Below are 19,014 nucleotides of genomic sequence, written 5' to 3'. Positions count from 1 at the left end.
TTCTGCTGCCATCTTGTCTGTTTCCTTGCTCATTTCTTTGAGTACATATTGTAGGCTGTCTAACTACCATGTATAAATAATAAAAAATAATACTCTTATAGCTTCTGTTGAAATATGATTCATAACCTCTTACTTTTATTAATTAATTATATTATTAAGTCGTTATTATTTTCACATTTTTGTTTATAGTAGGCTATTTACTTAAAGGATTACCTCTTTCTATATAACGAGAGCTCCATCTAGCGTTCAATCATTAGAACATTCAGTTTCATTTGTCCCACCCAGTCTTTAATTCTATTGGCTTACGTGTTTTTAAGGCCAGTCACGTTCTGCTTCCCCATAGGCTCGGCGATGTGTCCGTCACGTCAGTTTACGGTAGTGTAACCACCCACTTCAAAGATGGAGGACGATATCTCAGATTTGAGCAGACCACAAATGTACTTGTTTGGTGAGCTCTCTTATTCTGGCAAACCTAAAAGAAATTCGGTCGCACAATCAGTTTTACTGCCATGTTACCAGGCACAAATAGCCATTTAACATTTTTAGCTGGAAGAAGATAGCTAACGTTAAATAGCTGCCTGCCCCTGCTGGCGCCAATTCAGCTCTTTTGTTAGCTAGCCGAAGGAAGGCATGGATATACAGCAGCTATAGCAAAGAGTAAACCCCCGTATCTCAAACTATTGTATGCATTTGTGTATTTTGTTCAATATAAGTGCAAACATAAGCTGAGTTACACGTTGCGTGTATCGTTTTCCTCAGGTTGTACCCTCAAATCGGACAAACAGGAGTTCAAAGTTGACGTAGACGACGATGATACGGAACAACAGCTGTCACTCAAAGCAGTAAGGAAGACACGTTTTATTGACTTTCCATTTTAACGTCGAATCACTGAATAACGGGTATGTTTCAAAGGGAAAGAACACGAGGGTTAGATGTATGAAGTAGCAATTTGTTTAAACGTTGAAAACGTGAGCTGCGTTATTGAAATTATACGCAAGTGTAGCCAGAACTTAACGTAACACCAGTACGTCACGTACGCAGTGAGGAGGTCACAATTTAGCTAGGCAAACCTCAGTGTAGCTGCTCAACGAAAGTAGGGATAAAAACATTATCCTTTGTACTTTATTTTCATGTGTTATGTTCCTAAGATTTACATCCAGCCCAGTTTTGAAGAGTTCATTTGTAAAAATAGAAAAAAAGTCATTCTTAAATATTTATAAACCAAGCTATCATCACCAATCACAAATGATCAGAGACCAAATAAAAGTTTTTCATGTATTTGTTTGCCTTAGTCAAACGATTTGTTCAGATGTGAAACAGAGAAAAGCAAGAAACCTTTCAGCCCTAAAATTAGATCCTAAAAGTCTCGGCTCTAATTTCAACAGCTGTACCCCAAAAATGTTTGATACCTTTACTGAAATGACAGCTAATAGTTTAACTAGTTAAAGTTTAAATCAACTAATTGTTTCAGCACATTTAGTAATGAGATCAATATTAATCAAGTGTTGTCAAACTGGAGCTGTAGTATTCAACTGGCATTTACCGGGTATTGAAGAAATGTAGACCCTTACTGGAGGCAATAATCTTCCTAGAAAATTTGATTACGAAAAAAAGAAACATAAGGTCGTCAGTTGAAAACCTGCTTTATTCATGGTGCATCAGGTCAAAGGGTTTCAGGAGCAATGTTAGCCTGATGATGCAAAGACATGGAGATGATGCTTTTCCAGGTGTGTCTGGGAGCTGAGGCTGAGGATAAGTTCCACATGGTGGAAGTCGAAGGCCTCACTTATGATGGAAAGACGACCAAAGTGCCACTGGCTGTCCTGAAACCGTCCGTCCTGCCTTCTGTGAGTGAACGCCATAGCTGATAGCATTTTGTGTTTCTCAGGTATATAAGTAAAGAAAAGGCACCTATATTAGGTGATATGTATAGTTTATAATGCCTAGTTGTAAGTTATCTTTTTTTAAATGAGTAATAGTAAAAGTAAAATAGCTTTTCAGCCTCTTTCATGCTTAATGAAATGACAAAAACTTAAAAAGGACAGCTCATTTATACTGTGGAGCATACAGAAACCAGGAGTGTAGAATGTAAATGCAAATTCTACATCCTATTGAAAGGATGCATAATTGTATTAGCAATGATAAAATTGCTTATTTTGTTGTAATTGTTATCTTTTTCTTGTCCAGATGAGTTTAGGTGGATTTGAGATCACACCTCCAGTTACCTTCCGTCTCCAGTCAGGCTCTGGACCAGTACACATCAGCGGGCAGCATTTTGTTAGTGAGTATTAAGGAAACAGTGGCAGGTGCTGTGACTGCCTTTTCTTCTTCTAGAATTACAGACACACACGTACAAAGTATGACTCAGGTAACAGTTCACCACATCTTTAAAATGAAGTCCTTACCTACTCGACACTCCAGCGTGTCAGTCAGAAGGACAGTGAAGTCGATGGAGCGTCGTTTTATAGACCCCGAAATTATAAAGTGTTCATTATATTTCTTCAAACTTTCATTTTGGGGTTAACATGTTATTTTAGGACTTGCTTTTTTTTTGGTGGGACAAACTAATAACGGGGAAAGACATTTTCAAGTAGAAAAACAGATCTACTCTTTTTTTACTATGACTAATCACATCATCAAATCATCAATGATTTACAAATGGCTTTGCTTCTTATACTACTGCAGTGATTAATAATGAGCTAAAGATAGATGTATTTCTAACTGTTAGAATTAGCATTTCACAGATTGAGTATGTTTACATGCACACCAATATTCCACTATTAATCCGAATATTACAATATTCCAAATTCGTAAAGTCATGTAAACAGCATATTCCGGTTGGACATTCCGAATAAGGCATTTTCCGATTAAGACGTGGGATATTCCGGTATTATTCGGGTTTTAGAGGCATTCTTTGGACATGTATACAGCACATATGGAATATGCGTCTCAATCAGGATTTTTACCACAGTTTACGCCCAGTTTACGGCCTCATGCCTTTTTACAGTTTACAGTCAGCTCTGTGTGTTCACATGGTTGATGTAAACAAACCAACCAGCCAACAGTTTGCAAGGCTGCAGACCTGATAAGAAGGAGAAACAGCAACTTTTAAACATTATCAAAGACTTGGATATCAACAGGTTTTTGGATATGCGCACATATCGCTACGCCGACTTTTTCAAAAAGCTGTTTGAAGGAATGAAAGAGGGATGCTGTGCATCGGTCCAACAAGTCCTCCACTGCTGGTAAACTTAAAATCGTATTTTGCACAGCTGCATGTAAACGGGAATATTTGTGGAATATTCACTGAATATATTGTGACGATATTCACTGACGGAATATTGTCTTTTTTGGAATAAGGGCAAAAAATTGAATATTATGTGCATGTAAACATAGTCACTGATGACAAATATCACTCTCTGTTTCTAATAATGTAACAATCTATACAAGGGTCTGTCCAGGTACATCCAAACTAAACTGAATGCATCACTGTGCAGTGCCAGTAACCTGTATGTTGCTTTGTAGGTGTGAAGGATTCAGAGGATGAAGAGGAGGAGAACAACACATCGCCAGTGAAGCGGCCTGCAAGCCTGATGTCGGGGAAAAAGCCTCCATTGGTAGCTACCTCAGTGTGTTCATTGAAGCTACATAGCTGCCTTCAACTCTGAGGGTTGAAGAAAGGGTTTGAACTTTACTCAAATCATTTATGTTTTAGGTTTAGATGATAACAAGATTAAATAAGGTTTGATACGACTTCTCTGTAGCAGTGGCGCTCATTTGCTTGCTGCACACCTGCTAAAGAAACATAGAGGAAACAAAGCATGTTGCCACATTGAGTGAAAAAAAGTCAGTATTGAAACAATGCTGTATTGTTATTTTGTCATCTAATGATAATACCCAAACAGAAATGACAACTCTAAACTCTGCTCTGCAAAGCTCTAATAGTGTTTCTGACATTGTAGAAAAAACTAAAGATGGATTCTGACGACGACGAAGACGACAGCGATGAGGATGATGAAGAGTATGTTGGGTTTTTTTTTTATGCTGAATTTTTTCACTGTGAATGCTAAAAACACCATTTGTCTGCCTCAATGTTTAGTCAAATGGACATAATATAAGGAATCATTTTATTCACTAAATTGCTTTTCTAGCATGTGTGTCGTATTGGTTTTTACCTGAGTTAACGGTTTTTCTCTTCCTCCTTTTTGCAGTGATGACGAAGATGACGACAGTGAAGAAAATGGTGTGAAGCCCCAGAAGAATGTCGGAAAAGATCTCAAAAAAGTAAGCCTGGTCTTTTTTACTTGTTCCTTTTTACAAATAATGTTGAAAACGTGTAACTTGATTGTACCTGCGAAAAACATGACAGTAGCTGCAGGATACTTTAGGGGCGCCTCCCCAGGGGGGCACACAGGCATGATACACGTATATATTTTTTTAAATTCAAAGTGACTTACACTTTCCAAGGATATCATTATCTCATTCTGATGCCCATTACAAATAAACGCCTAGATATCAGGGTAGAAATCTACAGAGAAAATAAATTGTCTGGTAGATGCAGTTGTATTAGTTTTGTCCAAGGGGGTCAGACTTTGAAAAAAGTAAACCGCAGTTAGTGTTCATACAAATATCTGATAGTATTAAAACATGCAGTTTGTAATAATCAGCTGGATATTGGAGTATTGATGTATACTTTTATGCCAGGGTACATTATATATTTATATGTTTACCTTTTATACAATTTTGGATTGTTTTGTAATCCGTTTCAATTGTATCACTTCCATCACTGTTCAAACTTAATGCCTAACCAAACTTTAATTTGTACAGTAATTACATTTATTTGCAGTGTTTCCTGTCCCCTGTTGTCCACCAGGTGTCAGAGTAGCCAAGGGCTTGCCCTCCGTTTTTTTTGTGTGAAAGGAATTTCTCTGTGTTGCTGCTGTCTGCCCACTCCCCTTTTTGTTTTTACCACATCATGTAAACTCCCGCACACTGTATCCTATAGTAGCATTTCATTTCAGAAGGCCCTTCCCATTCTTGCACTCACTGACCGTCCACCTCTTTGTATGGGACAAAACATGGAACTTTTTCATCCTGTTCGCTCATGTACCCACCTGTTTTCCATGAGTAAAACACAGGGTCTGTGTGGCGTAATGATTGGATTTCTCCTCTGTAATCTACTTGAATTCTCACCGTCTCACCAACAAGGCGGCATGTGTTATCCTATACACACACACACACACACACATGCACACTCAAAGGTATATACAGTATACACACTGTAGCCATGTACGCTTACTGTGAAATATGTAAGTACACATGCATACTTGCTAAAAAAAATGCACATGTTCTGCAAACATTAACAATACATCTACAGTACACACACACACACACACACACACACACACACACACACACACACCAGTTATGGGAAACATCTTCCCTCATTTTTCTGTAACACTGCATATCTTTGTCCCTCTGTCATCCCACTGTTAATATGAATGCTCCTTTTTATCGTCTCATGCCATTTCAGCTTTGCACCTGGCCGTTGCCTTTGAACACTTGTTTTGCGTGTTACCACAATCATTTGCAAGTGTGTGGGTGCATGTGTGTATCTGCCTCATTTTTACCTCTGTGTCTGTTTGTGATTTCTTGTCTTTTTTTTTTTTTTTTTTTAACGTGCTATCCAAGTGCAATCTGTGCCAGGCAAAGATCAAAGCAGGGCAGATGCGCATACCAGCGACGTGAGCGCCGATCCTTGCCTCAGGGTCAGATGACAGCTGAGCATTTCTGTCACCTGTTGATTTATTCTGTTGTCTTCTCCTCTAATACCTCCACCTCCGTCTCCCCATACCCCCCCCTCCATGACCTTAATCTTTGTCTTCACCCTTCTTCTCTTTATATTCCTTGTTATCCTGTCGTGTTCTTTACTAATGAAAGCACACAACTCGTAGGGCTTGGAATAATTACTATTTTTTTGACGACTTATTCAGCAATGTCAATATAAGTTTTTATAACCTTTTTTTGTTGTTGAATTAAACTTCATTACTGTTTTAAGTACCAACCTAAATGTGTCCATAGCATTGTGTATGGATAGTTTTGGCATCGGATGCTTGGTCGGACACCACAAACAAACCGCACCAGAGTTCGATTGAAAGCGTACCGAGACCGCCTCATCAAGGAGGTCTCGGTCCGCTTGTTTGGTAGGGGTGCATGATATATCGACTCAATATCGTTATCGCGATATCACGTTGCGCATTATTATATCGAAAGTGTGCAATATTTTGTTTATTTTGTGGAGCGCTGCGTCCTGTCCGTTGGCTGTGTGGCTTAGTTGTGTTTGATTTAGAGCCCGCTTGAAACGCTGTAATGATCATCATTTCATTGGCCAGTTATTGTGCCACTTGCACATGTTAGTGCACGTCAGCGCACGGGTCCACTACGTGACAAACCCTATGTATATATATTATAATCTTTGCAACCACACTGGAACAGCCTTACAGCTTCTTGTATTGCCAGGCATAGCTTTAGGAAATAACGTGTAATTGCCTTGTAGCAGTTATGTCAACACAGGCAATTACACTTCTAGCCCATTCCGAAGAAAGGGTTGGTGCTCAGGAAATGCAGGTACTTGCCTCGGCTATTACAAGGTAATTACACAGGTGACTTGAGAGCAATGGAAACCTGACAGGAAGGCCTCCAGTGTGGAGAAGAACAATGACAAGTTATTGGGTTACTAAGTATCTGATCAGTGACAAATTGCCAAGTATGTCTAGTGCCTCCCATGTAATTTCATAAAGCGCTGGTGCTTGGAGATGATTTCAGTTGCGATTACATATCAAATCAGGTTTAGTTGCATGTTTTTTCTACCCAAACCTTTTTACTGAGATACTTAATCAGAATAAATTTATAATTCTGAACATTAGGACTGCCACTCCTCCTTTTAGCTTTTAGAATAAGAAACTTTATTATTCGTCACATACAATTGTACAGTACAATGTAGTGAAATTCAATCCCTGCATTTAACCCATGCTAAACATTAGGTGCGGTGGACAGCCACATACAGCGTCTGGGGTGCAACTTGGGGTTCAGTGTCTCGCTCAAGGACAATTTGACATGTGGACCTGGGATCGAACTACCAATCGTGTGGTTGAGGGCCGACCGCTCTTCCACTGATCCACAGCCACCCCAGAATGACATTACGCTGTCATACTTTTGTTTTTGTATTGCAGAATGTAAATGTTTTTGTCTTCATGTGTTAAAATGCTTTTAACAATAGTCTACACATCAAGTTTATAATAGTCTAAGTGAAGAGAAATAACGTAACACTTCATGGCAAAAGACAAAGAAGAAGAAAATTAACCGCAATTGCAAGCACTTCTAAAAAATGTGGTTCACATTATTTTACAAGCCAATTATGATTTGTCAGCTATAAAAGAGGCTTGGCAATGGGAGTTTTCAAAACAACATGACACAACTACCAGAGCCCCACAGAGGCAAAGTTATTTTAATATCCAACATAACATCAAGAGGAACAGTCTGAAAGTCACGCATTGACAAAAAGGAATCACTGTCGCAGTTTGAAACTTATGCCGCGTTCTATTTACCTCGCAACTCATTTTTTACGAGGTCAAAGTCGTAAACACGCCCCCTGACCTCGTATTTACGAGCTCGGAACTCGTACAACCTCGCAGTAGCCCGAGTTCAAAATCTAACATGGCTGCCCCCTATGTCAACAGTTGTGAAAGCTGCAGTAACATAAAGTTATAAGCACTTATGTCTTATTTGTGTCTCACTAAATCAGTCGTTCACACAGGCATGTTCAACTTCTATCTGTGGACATGTTACGCTGTTTGCATGCACAAAAAACGGTGTAATGCGTTGTTATCAACTGGTATTGCTAACAATAGCTAATGGGGCTAGAGCTAATGAAAACAATGAAAATCTGACTTTTAAATAGAACGCATTCAACTCGGCTATGACGTCATTCCCAGTTGCGGCTTCCGAGTTCCGAGGTAAATAGAACGCGGCATAACCAACAGGGATAATATGGAAAATATATACACAGTATGTAGGGGGCTGTTAGCTTTGGTAATTGGCCAACGACTAAACCTTTGTAGCAGTGCTGCAGTTTTTCATTCAGTTACTACAAAGTTAGTCAGGGTACTTTTTCATGAAGTGTTAATTACATACAGTACACAGCTGCTTTTAACTTCAGTATGGTCCCCCTGCTGTCATCCCATAGTTGTTTTTGTTTACTATGATTTACTGTCATTTAGTATATATTTTCTGAGCTTTAAATACAAAGACGGAGAGTTGTGCCATTTTTTTTGTTTTTACATATCAATTTACATGCTTTACGAGCATTTCTGTAAAGCAGACTAATTAATTCAGCTGTTTCCTAAAAACATGAGGATATCTTACTGGAGAGGTCTTATTAATACAGTTTGGTTGTTTTTCCTTGCTTTCTCAGAGCCCAGAGCTTTCAGCAAAGAAGCCCAACAAGACTCCGGTTAAACAAAACTGCCCCGCAGGAAAACCATCAGGATCAGCGGTCAAACCACAGATGAAGGTAGGAAAAGGCTGGATCACCTGCTCAGCTTTGTTTACTTGTGGTAATTTATGTAGAAAAGGCTCAGCTGTTAGGTTCAACTAACTAAAAACCAGATGTTTCGGCACTGTTTGTTAGACGGGCAGCACAGGTTTAAAAGGTGCAATGAAGTGGGACAGTTCTTTTTGTTTATTTTTCAGATTTAAATAAAAATTTTATTTAGCCGCACAGAAAACCAATAAGTCTATATTGTATCCATATTGCACCCCTCCCTGTAAAATGTCCCTTTTACCCCCCATCCTAGTGCTGTTTATTTTTTGTTTGTTCGTATTTTAAAATTTGTTTGGAAATGATATAGCTAGATTTGTGCTGAATACCAGACATTATCTTATTATTATCATTAATTAGGTCTGCAGTCTCTCTTGTCAAAGTCAGCAACTCTATTCCTTATCAAAGACATGTCACTCTCAAAAGTATGGAAAAGAATGGTAGATAATGAAAATCAGTTTTAAAGAAGAACAGACAAAGAAGTATGCATTTATCTACTGTCATGTGATGCAACTTTGGTAGGTAGATACGGTATTACCTAACGTGTCACAACATAGCAGAAAATGACTTAAATCTCCTCACAATAAAGCAGCAAATGTAAAATTTCGTACTTGAAAACCTGATAAGGCCTGTAAGAAAAATGCATTACAGAATGCAGTGCACTTAAAAGAGACAAAAACCTGCCAAATTCCTTCTACTCAAACCTGTGCCTGAAAAGACACAAGGTGTCTATGACCAAGGGTTTCACAATTAAAACATGCCTAAAAAGAAAGAAAATACTTGGAGAGCCTTCCTGTTCCACAGCCAAGGAATGTGATAAATACACATTGCAATTAGCTCAACCTGATAGTTAATTTCTTGGATGGAATGTCCTGGACAGCCACCTCTCAAAACCCACAGCTTGAACTCTGCCTCTCTTTAAGCAAACACACCTGACCTCTATACAGGTTTCCTGGGGCAGGGTTTAAACCTGTGACCCCTTGGCCTGACCCCGCCATCTTGAGTTGCAGCCACCTTTGATGCCCCCCAACTCCCTGTAGCATACTTACACATCAGGGAATACAAATTGGCAACCTCCTCTGAAAGTTTACAAATTTCACAAGGCATGTTACTTGGATAAAAAAATGACTTGGACAGAATTCTGTTCAGATAAGGCATTATGTGTTGGCATGCAAATGCTGGCTCATTGTATGGTAAAACGTATGATAAAGGCACACCATCTCACACATTCACACACCCAGCACACATAAAAAAAAAATGTAATTTCTTGTCTGACGTCTTGATAGAAAGCTCTGTCATTTTTTATCATGTTAAACACTAAGCCACTGGATTGCTAAATTCCTGTGGCGAGAAAGCTGTTCCCCCCCAGGGCCAGGGTTATTGGTGTGTGTGGAAGAGTGCAGCTAATTCTGTAGTGGCCGTTGTCCGGACATAACACAGTGGCTCTTGAAATGCACTGGGGGATTAGCCGATGGGCAACTGAACCCCCGAAACCATCCCGCCAGTTTAAATTTGTGGCCCGTGGTGCTTTAACTGCCCCCATCCCCTCTCCACTTGTACACAACAACTGTTCCCTCTCTACAACCTCTTCACACCCCTCACTTCCTGGACACACCTTCTCCCAATTGCTCTCATTACCAGCGTTTGATGTCTGGCGCAGCTTGCGCTTCCAGATGCCCCTGAGGAGTGAGGAAGCGGGCGTGGATGTCTGTTTTTTCTTTACTAAATGCAGGTGACTGGTCATTAGATTGGCTTGTCAGATCTGTTGCCAGTACCGCAGTTCTCACCTCTCGCAGCCCGGCATGTCGCTGCAACTTCTTGCGTAACAGGCTCGGCATGAGAACCAGCTAACTCGAGATATGCTGATCTGAAGTAATTTTATCTTGCAGCTGGGGTCTTTTGATTGATGGGTTTGGAGAAGTTGATGCCTTCAAGTTCACGTCACAGTCGTAAAGTATATACCACTTCAATCAGGCTTATCCCAAAAGGGTGTGAGTCATTGTTTTAGTGACTGATTGACATGTGTTAACAGCAGGTGCCTATCTTGTTAGTGCTTATTTACTTTTCCCGTGAGTGTAAGGATGTTGGCTTCTACAGTAACTATGGCCCTAATGACTGGATCTGTCGTGCATGAAAAATGTCCAAAAGACCTTTTACTTATATTTACAAGTCAATGCATTAAAGTCACAGTCGTGACCTGACATTTTCCCAGACAAGGGCCTCCAAAGTCAAGTCATTTAATTTGTATAGCACATTTAAACGAACAACAGTTCAAAGTGCTTTACAGGTCGAGCAGGGAAGGCAGAAACAGTATGCCTTAAATATACATAATCAAGTGTGCAAGATTCCATGAATGTAGTTAGGCAAAGGTAAAATCAAATAATGTAACATGGTATAAAACACCAATGGAACAAAATTTGCAAATACAAAAAAATATAATAGTTATAGTTCATTGCTCTGAGAAAAAAAAAAAAAGGAATTAAAGGGAGTTAAAAGCAAGAGTAAAAATATGTCTTCAGGTTTGATTTAAAACTGGCAATTGTAGTTACAAAGCTCTCATTCCAATGACAATTACCATCTCTGGACAGACCTGATGAGCAAAGGTGTCACAACATGTTTGCAATGGATTGAAGACACACTGTATCAAATGATAGCGTGCTTGTGATTAAGTTTCGTGTCTCGTGGCATCTGTAATCAGTGTCTGGTCCAGATGAAAAAGCTTGCTGGCTTTGTGTTTATCAGCTGTTTCAGGTCCACAGCTGTCCCTTGGAAGTAGAGAGCTTCCCATAAATAATAAATATGTAGTACATTTGTCTGGCCAGAAGCCAGCAGCATATGTGCTCTTTTTTCCCCAAAGTGCGGTATGTGTGATTCAAGGTTGTCTTCATTTTATGCCTTTTGATCTGTGCTATAAAATGCAGATCTCTCTGGGACAGGGACAGATGACTGCATTTTTCAAACTAGAGAGATCATTTATTTTCTCCAGTTCATTCCACCTGTTTTTAACCATTTCAAGTCTTGCCCTGGTTTTCAACGCCTGAAGGTGCTTAAATTATCAAGTAGTAACACATGCCATTTGTTGATTGCTTTTATCTAAACAACCAGTTCCAAATGTAAGAAGTAAATGCAACCAATGTAAGAAGTGGAAAGTTGTTAAGAAATCCTGCTTTTCAATTTCACTCAGTTCCTGAGATGCTGCGCTTAATCCTACATCTTACATTTATGACAAATCAGTGTTTATGGCAGCCTACATCTGCTGAAAATAAACAAAGTATGGTAACACTTTACTTGAAGGTATCTACATAAGAGTGACGTGACACTGTCATGACACAGTCATGACACATGGACCCTAACCCTAACCGTAACTTGTCATGACAAAATCCGAATGTCACTTACTAAAAGAAACGTTGTCATAAACGTTTATGACTTGTTTATAATGTTTATGACACGTTCATGACGGTGTCATGTCACTCTTATGTAGATACCTTCAAGTAAAGTGTAACCCAAAGTTTTTGCTTTCAACATATTTTGGTCTAGTTTCTGACTCAAATAAAGATAATATGACAGTAATTTGAACCAGTAAGTAGAGATCTAAATAAAAAATTGTTAGAATCTGAAACAAAAGAATTATACCAAACTTACTTACAATGCGTTCTGTTTCCAGTAGGAATAGATACCTTTATCCTGAAATGATCTGTGCCATTCTCCACCCACTGAGCTGCTTAACTGCAATGTAGAATAATATATTGTTCTGAAGTAGAAACAAGCATCAACCAAAAAGAAAATCAATTACTGGCGAATCATTTGCTCATGAGGTTTTGCTGTTTATTTTTGACTCACATGGTAAAGAGTTGCTTCATGCAGGGCTCCTCTCTCCTTTAAAACGTGTCTGGCTATCAATGAAACCCTGCAATTTCACAGAATTCCACACTGGCTTTACATGTAGGGGCAAGCTTTGTGGCTTGTATAACATGCAGTCACGGCGAATGGCGTGCGCGCGTGTGTTGTTGTTGTGTCACATTCAGACACTTCCTAATCGAGGACCTCCGGGGCCTCGACTGCCCAGGTAGTTCAATGCTCATGGTGCTCTCTACTTCACAAACACAGGGCACTCTTCATGTGTTGAGATAGCACCTATAATGTCACCACAAATGAAAATAGACGGGTTGCTTGTGACTGTATTGTTTTAGTCTTGACCATACATAAATGGTGAACAGAAAAAAAGTGTAATCTTTTCTTGTGGAAGTCATTAATTTAATGTCGGCATAACTTTAATTGAAAAAAACAAAAAAAAACAAGCACAACAGTCATTGCACTTTGTTTTTATTTCCTTTAGTTCAGTTGTTAGGATTTGATATCAAGGTAAAAACACATTTGACAAACAATTTCTAATACTCATTGGAGAGTCAGGGCTTGCCCTCTCCTGCTTGCAAACAATAAAAAAGTAATTTGTACCTGATGTATTTGTTTAAAAAAAAAAGATGGTGTAATTGAGCTATTTTTTGTCCTTTTCTAGTGCTTTTATCTTCTTCCAGCTGGTTGCCTACGCCAAGTCTGTAAACACAGACCCAGACAAAATGGGTCATGATAGGGCTGTAGTCCACACTGGCCTGTTGGTCAGCGAATGGATTCATCACTAATAAGTTAGCAATTTTGTGTTGAGTTCAAATGAGAACACAGAGAACTAAACGGTTATAGCAAAAGCTGAACCTGAGTAAAAGAAGAAATATTGTGGCCTAATATGAAGTTATCTTTTTATCTACATCTCTATAAATCTCTCTCTATATGACATATCAATCAGTGTTTCTTATCTAGTTGATGTATTTTTCAAGACACCTGTCCTAGGAAAAGACAAACCCCAGGCTGGCCCGTCTAAATCCCCCCCTCTGACTGAGATTAAGAAGAAGTTGTCAACGGCAGCCAAGGAGGTAAGGCTGTCATCCTCTTTTGCAAATTATTACTCTTAATTGAATGTCTGACGCACAGTTAAGATGATGAGTTAATGGCCTTTTTCATCAGGGAAAACCACTACCCAAGACAGAGCAGAAGTTTGAGAATTTCGTGAAGAGTTCTTTTAAAATCTCAGACAAAAATGTAAGTACTCATGAGTCATTTGATATATTATCTACATATTTATTGATTGCACGTGGGTTTGAGAGCCCTGATTACGAGGCATCTGAGATTGGTCTTTGTTTATTTCTAAGTCTTACATTTTTTGCTCTTACATCATATGTGCAATTTATATCAATTTCCCAGCTTTTTTGCTTTTGCGATCTACCCATTTATTCTCTATTTAAACCGTTAACAGAGTTGTTTGGTTTGTAGCCACGGCCACATTTATATCAACCTTTATTTCAAGCTTAAAAGAGCTTTTTGCCATGAGAGATACCCAGGAATGCATTATTGTTCCTCACACTGTCCTCATACACTGTCCATTATGCCTCAAATGTCTCTCCAGCACAGTGTGTTCTCTTTGAATTATATTCATTTTGTGTCTTTGAGATGGAATGGGAGTACACCTGCCAAGGCAAACTCTTTCTCAGTGATTTACTGGAGTGTGTGTCTTTTGTAGCCTTAATGAAGGGACTAGTGGTATGTGGATGGTACCAGTCTCTTTCACATTCAAGGCCTTTGACCACCCCAAAAGAGGGTTTTTCTAAATGCAGTACTTAAATCTTTTCTAATGCTGCTTGTCATTTCAGAAGAAAAACAACAGCCCCTGCACATTGTTTTGCAGAGCAGGAATTATTCACCCAAACCCCTTTAGATTTTCACCACAGACTAAATGCTTCTAGGCAGTGTGTCAGAAAGAAAGAAAAACTGTCTTTTCTGTATCAAAGCATCTGTAAGAAGGCGGCCACTTGAAAAGGGCTATTTGAACATTCATTTGTGATTGCATTGCCGTTAAAATGTTAACTGGACAGTTATGAGAGCAGGTGAAATCTCTTTAGACCGGCACGAGGGCTGGGTGGACAAGGAAAAGTGTGGGGGTGGAGTTGAATCGGGGAGAGCTTGTTGTTCCCAGTGTGTAGAAACATCTGTGGAAGTGCTTTGGTTTCATCAGCCAAGGCTGAGATCTGTCAGACCTGGAGCACCTAGTCATATACTCTGGTATGTACTGTTGCCCCCACCCAACCCGTCGTCATTCCCCTACAGCCCCATCTAAACTCAGCGTTCCCACAGGCAAGACGCACAAAAGCATGTTGTAGTAAAAGTGAGTCATATGTCTAATGCTGTATATCACTTCATTTGGGAGATTTATAATTTCTGTTTCTTTGTTTCTTCTGTTGTGTTGTTATCCCTCTCTCCCCTTTCCGTACCTTCCTCAGGTGGTCAAGGATCTTTGGAGCTTTGTACAAACACTGAAGATTGAGAAGAAGTAACAAATCTTGTACTTTGTAACATTTGTATGTTTTGCATCCTACAAGACATTTAAAGGCACAGTCAGCGAGATTTCCTACTTGGCCTTATTATGTCATCATTGCTAACTATGACTTGGAGTGAACAGAAGGACTAAGTGCTGAAAAATGGGTAAAGCCATTAATGACTCAGGTGTCATCGGGTTTTTAGATCCGAAGCACCTTCTGGAGCTACTTCGTAATTCACTCACAAACTCGCTCATTCACGTTCAGCAGACAAGCGGTCCACTTCATTGCATGCCAATCTGCACCACCTATAGGGAAAGAAAGTAATAGCACCACCAATTAGGACCTGCAGATGTCTTTGTTGCAGGAAAGAAATAGCTGCTGCAATTTTAACACTTGCGCCACCTGCAGGCAATAAATGTTGCACCTGCAGATTTTTATGGTCCCTATAATTAACATATGTAAATTGGCAACAACATAATTCAAGTATTCAGAGCCAACGCAGACCAGACAGAACCTAGTCAAGTTATTCATTGCTAATATTGGTATGTGGCCCCTCTGTCCTACCTTTTTTTTCAATAGTATCTTTTTTACCACAAGGAGTAGTTAAAAAAACAAACATTTTCCAATCTTACTGACGAGGGCTCTTTGATGTAAAATATAAATCCTTGAACAGCAGCTATAAAAATGAAAGCAACTGCAGGAGGTGCAACTGTCGAATTACAGAAGCTATTCCTGTCCTTGCCTGAAGAAGGTGAGAGGCATGCCTAGATCTGACTTTCTTCACGTATAGTCGGCACCTGTTGCAAACTGCTGGTGCTATAGCTCTGCAATTTGATGATATTGGCCGAGCCTGGTTTCAGGTGCTTCGCATCCATGACACTGTGGGTCCTTGTTAATTCAACAATGCAATAGGAGATATTGCAGAATGTGCCTTTAAATATCTTTACTGTAAATTGAGATGAATCAAAGTCCCATTTTGTGTGAATTGAAGCAGTATAAGGCTGACAGCTGATACAGGGGGACAATGACTAGTTTTGTTTTGTTATTTTAGGTTCTGTCTGGCTTTATGAGGCATTTTTTTAGCTTCCGAAACACGCTTACAGATTGTACTATAAATTTGTCTGGCATAATTGCTCTATACATATTGTACAGGAATTTGTCAGAGTAAGTCAATACAAGATTTCTTTTTTTTTAATTGTGTCAGTCAGTTTGGTCATAGCATCTACTGCAGCTGAACATGCAGTCATTTGTTTTTGAACTTGCCCAACAACACCAAACATTATTTTTTTGTGTCCTGCAGTGAACATTTTCAACTGTTTTTAAAACCTTTCACTTGAGTAGTAGAAAAAAGAATACAATCTAGAAACTGTAAGATGTAAGTGCAGTTGCAACCTTGTGACCGTTACGTATCGTTGCCAGTTAATCTGAGTACACGAGAAATGTTTCATCCAGTGTTTTACCAGGAACGCACCTAACATTTCTGTATAAAAGCAGTGTCATTCTTTTTTTTTTTTTTTTTTTTTTAAATGCTTTCAATACAAATGCAGTTATGGTTATGTTATCTAAACTTGTAGAACCTGCCTTTATTGCAAACCTGCTGACTAACTATTTCAGATGGCATTTTTTGGAGTGTGAATTTATATCAATCCTATGAACATCTGCGATAACCTGAGAGGGTTTTTCCTTACAGTGATTGCAAAATCTGTAGCAAAAAATTATCATAAGAGCAGTACACAAAACATTCTCGAGTATTATGAGCTCTATAAAACCAACACAGGTGCCCTGAGTAAAATGTTTTTCTTTTAAAGTAATTTATACACATGATGTACAAAAAGTTGAAAACAAGGCTAACTAGCTCCAGGACTATATTTACGACGTGGTATTAACAATGTTTGCTGTGTATTTCTATTTACTCTAATGCACTAAAAACTGGTTACAAAACTATAAACACAGGTTATCTTATTTATAACAACATAATCATGAGGTATATATCAGAAAATATCATTAGAGTAACATCATGTCACCTTTACAGAAACCCCATAAAGAATTCAACCCCATAATTGTTTGCACTCTTGTGTATCAGTGCTCTGATGACAATAAGCATACAATCGCTCTGTGCTTATGTGTTTATGATCCTGTATAATGCCTTTTATGAGCCAAATGTTGGCAGTTAGATACCAGCTTTAACTAATTAAATTGCTTGGTTTTACCCTCCTGTTGTGAAATTCCTTAGCTGTAAACTTTACTTCTTCAACTAATTTAGGTCATTAAAGTTGCCCGGATAATTTACCTCTATAGTGTCCTCTTTGTAGTGAGGTTTCAGTAGAAGCAGGTTGCAATTCCTATGATTTAGTTTTGGTTGCGTATGATTTCATGGTGGCAGTTCATTAATGATTTTTAATACTTGTATCAAATTTAATCTACTCTTTTTCTGTGAATACATCTCTTGCTTTTTTATATTAAGTGTATGCTTAATCCGCCCTTGGTAATAGCTGATTTTGCAGCTTGGAGATGTTGTGATCTTTATTTGAAATGTGTTCTTGTTTGGTATAGAAATGTTTTATATTGAGTGTTTAACCCCCTTTTAAATGTTTGAAATACTGTCTTGTTTTTATTTTAGCCCTGCTGTTTGTCATCTTTAAGTTGTCCAACCTTTGATTCTGTCATTTCAAAGCCAGTCCCTTACTATGTTCAAGTGGGGGGAAAAAAGAGACATTGTGATCTTTGCCGATAACCTGATGTAGGTTTAGGGCACAATGTGGTTGAAATATGGCTTTCAAAAATACAACTGGCTTACAATGCTATTAGCATGATAAAACATCAAGTTTAGAGCAGCATTATAAATGTTTTCTGGATTATGAGTAGTAGTAGTAAGCATCTACCTTTGTATCAGAGTAAAGTAATTCAGAGACTTTTCCATGATTTATTATGTTTCAATCTAATGACCCTATGTATTTTCTTTATCCATAATATTGCCTTGTATCTGTGACCTGAAGTACCTACTGTAAAAAAGCATGCGGTGAGACCTCTTCAATTTCAATTGACAAGAAACAAGGCTTGTACAGATTTACTGTGTATATCAATGCAAACTAAATTGTAATACACTGTACTATTGATATAAGTAGACGATGTCTTGGCTGACCCAACATGTTGGAACAAAATTGCATTTTGTCCATTTAGTCAAACTTTATTGATTAGTTTATGCATGACTGCTGGTGGTGGATATTCATTCATTCATGGTTTGATGAGATAAACATATCCATCGATTTATTTAAATCTCCCTGTAACATTTACCTGAATAAAGTAAATCCTAGCTGTTTTTGAGTCACACATTTTGAAGTTTTTGGGTTTTTTTTTTTACTGTTAAACCAGGGCAAAATATTAGTCCTCTGAAAACTTTAACTCATGCGCACCACTGGAAGACATTAACTGAATTCAACATTTAAAAATATGTCCGGAACAAAGGGATTAGTGAAATGATAATAGATGAATAAGTATGTTTGCAGTTAAATTTTCAGTTTTCAGTCTTTCTTGGAGTCAGGGTTTGGGTAACTAAATCCATTTTTATTTTTCCTCTTTTGAAAAGAGGTGGATCATCAACAACAGCTAACCTGTATTCTTGAGACAATGGAAGATACAATCTACTCTGCTTTGAAGAGTGGACTACAGGTGCAGTTCAGAGGGACAAACATGACCAATGTGAGTTAACATGCTGCTTGGTTATCTGCAACTTGGAGGCTCACTCGGTATAGTTGTTGGTCAGGAGGTTATTGATCAATATTAGAGATCATTAGATCGATGAAAAGCCACCATGTCCTAAGTACTAGAAGTCAGGCATAAACTTCAATGATTGCTCTCATTAGCAGACTGATTAGGTCGCTCATCGCTACATGGACTGTTAAGGTAGATTCGCCATACTTGGTATTTGTTCACCATTGATCTATGTTGTGAAATGACACATTAGTAGTTTTGAGTATCCTAGTTTCATGAGTTAACCACTGGTGTTTAGCAGTTTGTCAGCTATTTGACTGCAGTTTTCACTAAGAT

The 19,014-nt window shown here is 38.6% G+C and overlaps 1 protein-coding gene across 3 annotated transcripts; it reads left to right on the top strand.

Moving 5' to 3' along the window:
* Positions 1-354: 354 nt before the first annotated feature.
* On the top strand, positions 355-18,286 carry npm1b (nucleophosmin 1b). 3 transcript variants are annotated; one of them, XM_036004564.1, is made up of 11 exons: positions 355-448; positions 760-842; positions 1,728-1,847; positions 2,188-2,281; positions 3,526-3,617; positions 3,963-4,015; positions 4,212-4,284; positions 8,474-8,572; positions 13,432-13,527; positions 13,619-13,693; positions 14,929-18,286. In XM_036004564.1, the coding sequence occupies exons 1-11, from the start codon at positions 400-402 to the stop codon at positions 14,980-14,982; spliced, it is 888 nt and encodes a 295-aa protein (XP_035860457.1). In that variant the 5' UTR covers positions 355-399; the 3' UTR covers positions 14,983-18,286. The 3 variants fall into 3 exon arrangements, with proteins under 3 accessions (XP_035860457.1, XP_031173030.1, XP_035860459.1); XM_031317170.2 differs by having other exon boundaries at positions 3,963-4,021; XM_036004566.1 differs by having other exon boundaries at positions 383-437; positions 3,963-4,021.
* Positions 18,287-19,014: the final 728 nt, after the last annotated feature.

This window comes from Sander lucioperca, chromosome 1, assembly GCF_008315115.2.
Source record: "Sander lucioperca isolate FBNREF2018 chromosome 1, SLUC_FBN_1.2, whole genome shotgun sequence".
In the NCBI taxonomy this organism is placed as follows: Eukaryota; Metazoa; Chordata; class Actinopteri; order Perciformes; family Percidae; genus Sander; species Sander lucioperca.
The sequence above is the reverse complement of the archived record's forward strand: the minus strand, read 5'-3'. Positions and strand labels throughout refer to the sequence as shown.

Excerpts from the sequence above, each read along its gene's own strand:
- npm1b (XM_031317170.2), top strand. The coding sequence starts at position 400 with ATGGAGGACGATATCTCAGATTTGAGCAGACCACAAATGTACTTGTTT. Across the intron at positions 449-759 it reads ACCACAAATGTACTTGTTTG|GTTGTACCCTCAAATCGGAC; the intron begins GTGAGCTCTCTT and ends CGTTTTCCTCAG. Across the intron at positions 843-1,727 it reads AACAGCTGTCACTCAAAGCA|GTGTGTCTGGGAGCTGAGGC; the intron begins GTAAGGAAGACA and ends ATGCTTTTCCAG.